The sequence below is a fragment of the Otolemur garnettii genome, unplaced genomic scaffold (assembly GCF_000181295.1).
Source record: "Otolemur garnettii isolate 467f Iridium unplaced genomic scaffold, OtoGar3 scaffold00036, whole genome shotgun sequence".
NCBI lineage: Eukaryota > Metazoa > Chordata > Mammalia > Primates > Galagidae > Otolemur > Otolemur garnettii.
This window is the reverse complement of record NW_003852431.1, coordinates 10,466,062-10,474,330: the sequence shown is the minus strand read 5'-3', so window position 1 is coordinate 10,474,330 and position 8,269 is coordinate 10,466,062. Positions and strand designations below refer to the sequence as shown.

The following is an 8,269-nucleotide window of genomic DNA, read 5'->3' as shown; positions in this document are numbered from 1 at the left end:
GTGGCTGGCGCCTTAGCCGGTTGAGCTATAGGCGCCGAGCCCCAGACTGAATTCTTAAGAATGGGTTCACATTTTAAAGTATGGGTTTTTATTCTTTGCATGACAGCTGATGTCACCACCATTGGCTCCCTGCCTCCCTACCAGGCTGGGACCAAGTCCCAGGAGTGATTCTTGAAGCAATTTTTCCTCTCAATGGTCTCCATTTTCTCTGCTACTATTTCCCTATTGTAATCTCCTGCCCTATCCTAACAACTTTATCCTCTAGAGAGATTTTTCTAGAGGTTTCACTAAGATCATTGGTGATGGTAACCGCAGGTGGCCTGTTCATATGTAGTGGCCCTGAGTTGGGAATGGTCCCTTGTACTATTTTCAAAACATCTTGCCCCTCTTTCTCTTTGTGCCTGGATTTGATAGTCTTCCTAAGATGTTTTAAAAAATAGCTCTTTATAGAAATTAAGGACAATTCATGAGTAAGTTTAAAGAGGGCCCTCTGCTATTTAGCTTTATAGTGAAACCTGAGGAATTTAAAGACGGAATTGAAATTAATAATGTATATATTCTGTACAGCTGATATTTCAAGTTTATATCTTACATGGTTTTTAATTCACTCTTAGTAGAATATATCACCCATAGGTTTTTAAAAAACGACATAAAATATGTTGGAAATTTAGTTTATCTTCTAATTTTTTATCATCCAAGAAAATGGCTACATTAAAGAAAACACTCATTGTAGCTTTTTCTATGTATATTTGTGTTAAAATGGTTAAATTGTCTTTTAACATAGAACTGCATACAGAATAATTTCCTATGCAGGATGGCTTATAGAGCATAACAGCTTATTTGTGCAAAGCCATCAGATATAACATTAGATGCATATTAATTTAATCTAATCCTGAATTTGACTTGGTGTGTTATCTCCGGTTAAGAGAGAAAATAAATACCCAAATCTCTCTTTCAGGCAGTTACGAAGAAGAACTTTGAAACAAAGGATTTTCGAGCTTCTCTAGAAAATGGTGTTCTGTTGTGTGAGTAAGTATTTAAAGCATCTAAAACATAATTAAGAAGCAGAGATGTGTGCGTGTGTGTGTGAGATGTCACGTCTCCTCTCGTAGCTGCGATAGTCACAGATATGTGTTCCTGGTCACAGGTGACATTTGATCCCTGCAAACTGACACCCCATAGTACCAGACAGCAGGAAGAAGGGGTTATCAGTATCTGCATTTACAGATAGCAGTGGTGAAATATATATTATTTTTAATTAGTAAATAAGAGAGATTCTGTTATTGCATGGTAGGCTAGTTAGGGGTGGGTCATTGGAGGGGGGCAAATCTTATAACATTTTACCACTTATCTCTTACTCTAAGTATTGTAACACATAAAGGTGCCTGGTTTAGACATTAATATAAAACCTCTTTTCTTCATCAGTCAATCATGATGATTGGAATGGAAAAATTTTCTTTTAAGCTTTAAGTAGTGTCTTTATCTCACCAAAATCAATTTGAGCTATGGACCGTTCTTTGAATTAATATTGTTGAGAGTCACATCCCAAGCTTTGCTTACCGTAAGTAAAATAGGCTGGTGCCATAATTGATGGTTTGAGGCCCACATTGTGTATGTTTAGTGCAATGTTTTTTTCCCCAGTGTAAGTGATCCTTCAGGATAAGAGATAGGCAGCCCTGTAGGGCATAGGGATGAAATCTGAGGTGGGGTGAGGGTGCAGGTTATAGAAGTGAGCGAATACATTCCTAGAATGTACTTGAATACCACCTACATTTTTGAAAGCACTTAGTTATTTCAATCTAAGTACTTATCGCATAGGTATTTATGGAATCTGTCCCCATGTAAGCACTGAGAGTATGTATTAATATTAGTACTTAGATGATTTTGATTATCCTTTTGATGGAGGTGGTTTGTAGCAAAGACCTGGAGTCAAAGGGTCTAAGTTAGGATCCTTGCTCTAACACTTTCCGGTATTTGAGCAAGTGACTTCACATTGAGCCTTATTTTTTCATCTCCAAAGTGGAGATCAAGGTATCTGATCCTGCCTAATTCACAGGGCTGCCAAGTTGAATAACAGATAAAATTTTGAAAAACTATTAAACTTTGTATAAACAAAGTTGTTGCTAGGAAGAGGACCATGTAAGTACTAGTCTCTATCTCTTCAGCCCCATTGGTAGATGTTCAGAATTCTTTGTTTTAGGGTGAAACTATGAGTTTGTTCCATATGAAATTGCTGGTATTCAAACTTCTGGGACCTACAGACATGTCAATTTCTTGTGGTTTTGCCTAAAGTACACCAGGATAGACATATGAAGAAGGACCACAGATAAAGTTTAAAGGGTTTTTCTTGTGCTCTTCCAATGTCACTTTCAGAATCATTGTTGAATAGTGTATGAACTGATTTAAGTAGGTCACTTGGTCATGGATGGGAAATTACTTTATCTTGATTTCAAAACTGTCTAATTTAAATGTGTTTTAATGTGTTCAGAAGAGGGAGGGGGAAACAATGACTTGCAAACTACCTTAGCTATGAGTATGAGCTATTTATAAGTTTGCAGTAAAATAACTTTGTCAATTCTAAGCCTCACAAGTCTGGATAGGATTTAGATGGGCTCTGAAGAAGCATGCCTGTGAAGAAAAAACCATGGAGGTTTTTTTCAGATATACAAGGATATCCCAAGTAGATAATCTTTTTCAGGAAGTCACACTGTGGCTTGTATGTTTCCAGTGATGAACTGTTACTTTAAATATTTTAGGTTTTTAGGACAAACGAGGATGGACAGAAAACAAAGCAAAACAGCAAAATAAATATTTTAAGGGCCCCTCTTTTGAGGACATTGCCTTCATATGTAGGTTATTACATATGTTCAATAGTGATGCCTAATTTTTGATTTAAAATGCAATTTATATACCAGTCTGGGCTCTGATTGAAGTAATTTTCAAAAAGCATACCCAATATGAAAGGATTTTGACCCCAAGCAGTAAAAGTTAGAATAAATATGCAACTTCTAGCTTAATGGTGACGACAGACATTTGGATGCATGTTTAGAGATATACTGGTTTTCTTGAAATGTCACTTTAATCCCACAAGCTTTTCAAAGCTCATTCTTAGGTTATATTCTAATCGTAATAACACCACTTTGAGGTTTTATGTACTACCATAAAAGTCTAATCTGTTTAGTACCCAGTATTATTTAATGTTTCCCCCAAATAGCTTAAGTATGTTCAATCCCAGTGATCAGCAATTGTTGTTTACTATCAGACACCAAAGTACTGTATAATATTAAAGAAAAACTTTCTCTAAATTGTGAATCACATTTTTCACAGTCACTAATGCAGACCCATTAATCTTAAAAACTGTGGTGTTTAAAAAAATTTAGGTAACCATATTTAATATAAATCTATAGCTGAAGAAAGCCTGGCTGGTTGATCTAGAAAGTGGAGGCACCGCTGTTTGTGACTACATTCCTCGAGTTATATAAAATGCTTAAGAGGAAAAGACAAGTTGTCTGTTTAGAGGCCTAGTATGGTAGGTCTTCACTTTTAAATTAAGGGTAAATATAGCAAGCTGTTGTGGAGTATATTTTACTCATTAGAGATCTCAAATTTTTTAGCTGAAATATGATTACAATATTTTTAAAAATCTGCATTCTTTTTTTAAAAAAAAAAACAGGAAAGGTTGACTTCTGTTCGGCTCACTGCCAGAACCATATTTTTTGTGAAATATAGGGGAAGTCTCTGGTCTTTGCCTGTTAAAAAAATCACCAGGCATTTTCCTTTATAGATCACCATTAGAGAGTTTTCTTACTGTTTTATCTAATAATTTCAGCAGTTTATCTCTCAGTAGTGTTTTCCCTTTTTAGGCTGGCATTTTGAAATATCAGAGTCACAAGTTGGAGGAGTTTATTGTAGCTTTCACCCACCTGACAGCATACTGATACTTCAGGTAGTCTAAATTGTGTATAAACTCTTCTCTGAGACTTCAGACAAGATACGTATTTGAGTAATGTGGATGGTTATGTGCATTTATTGCCTTTTCATCTGATTGACTGTTGAAGTTAGTATCTCCATGTTAATCATTTTAGGGTCATTTAGTTTATATGACTGAGATCCAGTAAGTTGAGGGATAAAGATCACTCCCTCCCCAAGTCTGATGTAGTAATTCTTTTACTGTTTGCCTTAGACATGTCGTCTCTCCTGGTTTCAGTAAACGGTGAAATGGGAACATAATCTGATTTTTAGGTTTTTCTAATTAATAAAAGATTGCCAAGAATGTATACAGTGATTTCAGCTCCTTGTTATAATTTTCTATGAATTTTATTAATAGTATTCATTAATCTGTCTACTGTCTTCAGTGTTGTTTAGTGTTCACAGCACTGCTTCACTATATATTTAAAAAATACATATAAGAATTTGTTACTATGGGGCAGCGCCTATAGATTAGGGAGTAGAGTGCCGGCTCCATATACTGAGGGTGGCGGGTTTGAACCCAGTCCTGGTCAAACTGCAACAAACAAACAAACAAAAGAATTTGTTACTATAAATGTCCACAGTCTTGTTTTGCTCTTGGTCCTAGTAAAATTATTTCTTCTTTCCAAACACATCTGGTTGAAGCATATCCAGCGAGTGATAGGTGTACCAGTTAGTCATTTCCTGGTTACTCTTCTTCCAATGACAAACTTGGAAATTGTCAAATGAAAACACTATTTCTCTCATGAAGTAAGAAGATTTGTTTCAAGACAATCTGATTGGGTGTATCGTTTCTTAGTTAGTCTGGACCTCACCTGGAATCTTTGTCCCATTCTGCCATGCATCAGAAGCATCAGAAGTTTACGCCTTCCTGAACAGCTGGCTTACACTATGGAGAACATTCTTCTCACACGGTGTCACCAGGCCTTCTGTTCATTTGCTTGCAGCTTGGGAAGAAGGGGAAAGGTGTTCACTTGTTGGTTTGAGAGATCTTTTTTTCTGTTTACGTCTGCCATGTGCACGACACTCTCTGCCTAAAAGTACCATTCTGTTTTATTAAATATACATTCAGTAGAAGAAGAATTGTTTGCACAAATACTACTGTTTACTATGGGCGAGTCAGATGATTGTTTTAAGGCAAGGAGAAGAGAGAGCTTTGCACTTGTCATTTGTGCCAAGAGACCTCTGTCTTTTTGTTAGAGTTGGAGCTGTCTGCACATTGGTAGACCCCTGGGGCTTCTCTGCAAAGCTGCTTCTGGAGCCCAGAGGCTTTCCTGTAACAGGAAAGCTTTTTTTCTTAGAGAGTTTCTGGTTTTAAATTTCCTGTCGCTTGCATATGGTGCTCCAGCAGGCCAGCACGATTTATTGACATGAACCCAATATTATATAGCCTTTGAAATTTAAGTAGTGAAAACTGTTTTTCTTTGCTTCGAGTAATATTAATAATGTTGAAGTTTCCATGTTACTTGGTAATCCAGCAATGGGCAAACAAAGATGCAGGGATTCAAGCTCATAAAGGTCATTCAAAATTTGAATCTTCTTTTTCTTCAGCGTGGTATTTTATGATTGGCACGTGTGCCACCTTTTTCGCTTTTATGGTCCATTTTGTGTGTAATTTAATATCTATATATAGCAAAAATGCCATTTATCCTATTTATTTATTTTGACAGGGTCTTGTTCTGTCACCTGGCTGGAGTCTGTTGGTTTCATCGTAGTTCACTGCAACCTCAAGCTGCTGCCCGGCTTTCCAAGTAGCTGGGGCTCCAGGTGCCCGCCACAACGCCTGGCTAGTTTTTTTTATTTTTAGTATAGATAGGGTCTCCACCTTGCATAGGCTCATCTTGAACTCCTGAGCTCAAATGATCCTCCCATCTTGGCCTTCCATGTGCCACTGCCCCCATTTATTTTAAGGGAGTATAAAAACTTGGAGTTCAGCTTGGCAATCATCAACTTAAAAATTCACTTGTGTTGTGGCAGGCGTTCTTTATAGACTCATTTCAAGTTTTGCAGGCATTTGTTTTACACTATGGACTCAAACTTGACGTTTGATGTTACAGAGAAGGCCGGGCACTGTGGCTTATGCCTGTTATCCTAGCACTCTGGGAAGCTGAGGCAGGTGGATTGAGCTCTGGAGTTTTAGACCAGCCTGAGCAAGAGCGAGAACCTGTCTCTACTAAAAATAGAAAATCCTAGCCAGGTGTCTTGGTGGGCATCTGTAGTCCCAGCTACCCTTAAGGCTAAGGAAAGATTTCCTGAGCCCAAGAGTTTGAGGTTGCTGTGATCTCTGATGTCACCAGCACTCTACCTAGGGTGACGAAGTGAGACTTTGTCTCAAAAAAATAAAAATAAAATCATAGAGAAACAACTACATATTACCCCATTTACACAAAGGGATCAAAAGGCATTTAGTAGTACCATTACTTAAAAGTTATAAATGAAAGAACCAGGACAGGAACCCAGAGTCTCCTGTTAGATGCCTTTTGCTTTTTTTGCTGTTTATTTTTCCTTTGAAACTATTATTTTAAAGCAATTTTTTCATTCACAGAAGAATTTTGAGGCTGGTAGTGAGTTATTGTATGTCCCCCCATCCCTATCACATTGACAGCCTCTCCCATTATCAGCATCCTCTACCAGAGTGATATGTTTGTCACCATTGATGAACCTGCATTGACACATCATTGTCACCTAGAGTCCATAGTTTATGTGGTTTCATACATGCCATGGGTTTAAAAAATGTAAAGTGACATTGTAGTATCACATGGAATAGTTTCATCACCCTGAAAATCTTCTATGGTGAGTGCTAGGAGATGTTTTGGAATGAGAGGTGTCTTTGCCCCTAGCTGCTGCCCTGGCTTGATTGCTCTACTGCTGATCCCAGCACGTGGCTGTGTTTAGTCAGCATTCAAATGTTTAATGAGCAGAATTTGAGTTTAAAAGAAAAGTAGGAAAACATGTTAATTCCATATAGGGGCTAAAATAAAAATCATTGTTCTTTAAGTTGTAGAGAAAATGTGATATCTTTAGACTTAACATATCTTAAATTTAGTTACTAATAGTAGAAGTTTGCTAATGCAGGAATATACTATATTTGGAAAATGTGGTTGGCAGAAATATATTAGAAATGTGCGTTGTGAAGGACTAATAAAATGATTCATAGGTTAAGAAGTTCCTTCAGTGTATTGATAAGTTCTTTGATGTCAGTCCTCTTGTTCATTTTGAAAATCTCTGGAAACAGGAACTCCAAAGGTGTCCATAACTTTTGTGTCATGACTGAAAAGATTTCTGATGAAAGGAAAAATAAGATTTGGAGTTGGAGCTCATTTCTGGAGACTAACAGACAGTACAGCACCAGATTCTAGTTCTCGTTTAGACCTTCTGCAGCTGAGCTAGACATGTAGAGCTGTGTGTGCAGTTTTCACAAGACACCTCTGAGTTATATTAGTATTTAAAGTTGGGTTTTGAACAGAGCCAGTCGTCTAGTGTTTGTCATAGTGTAACTCAACTCTTTTGGAGGGAGTAGATTGTACGTTGGAGGCAGGGGAGGGGAGGAAAAAGGAAAAGACAATAGGCGACTTGAGAGATGTCCTTGTCAGTTTGGGCTGCTATCACAAAATACCATCAACTGAGTAGTTTATAAATGCTAGAAATTATTTCTCATAGTTCTGGAGGCTAGTTAAGTCCAAGATCAAGGTGTAGGCAGGTCGACATTTGCCTGTAAGAAGTCGTCTCCCTAGAACATTATCTGGTGGAAGGGGCAGGGGGATCTCTTTAGTAAGGGACCCAATTCCATTCATGAGGGTCCAGCCTTCATTAAAGCCTAATGGCCTCCCCAAAGGCCCCACCTCCTAGTACAATCCTTTTCAGTGTTAGGATTTCAATATATAAGAATTTTTTCAGACCATAGCAAAGGATGAGCGGAGGGAGAAGGAAAGGAGCTGCTGGCCTTATTGTGTGAGTGCTCCGTGGTGGGAAGTGTCAAATTACTCACATTACTGGGTGCTTTCTGTTTGGTTGTAATCTTGCTACAAGGGCAAGGCTCTTATGCCCTGGCCTAAGGGAAGGAAGGAGTGGGGAAATGAAGCTATAATTTTATCTCGGGTTAGAGGAAGGGAACCCAGGGATACAGGTAGATAAAATGGTTCCTTGACTGATCTAGACCGTAGAGCATCCAGGCGTCCAGACTCTTGAGCAGAGTCACTGACCTGAGTCAGTGTTAACCTTTAAGAATTCCACATGTGGCTCGGTGCCTATAGCTCAACCGGCTAAGGCGCCAGCCACATACACCTAAGGTGGCGGGTTC

The 8,269-nt window shown here is 38.2% G+C and overlaps 1 protein-coding gene across 2 annotated transcripts in view; it reads left to right on the top strand.

Moving 5' to 3' along the window:
- LMO7 (LIM domain 7) overlaps positions 1–8,269 on the top strand; it is a 206,355-nt gene that overhangs the window by 72,084 nt on the left and 126,002 nt on the right. For both annotated transcript variants that reach the window (XM_023513173.1, XM_003789721.3), the window contains exon 2: positions 959–1,029. In XM_023513173.1, the coding sequence (XP_023368941.1) occupies positions 959–1,029 (71 nt within the window). The remainder of the gene's footprint in view (positions 1–958; positions 1,030–8,269) is intronic.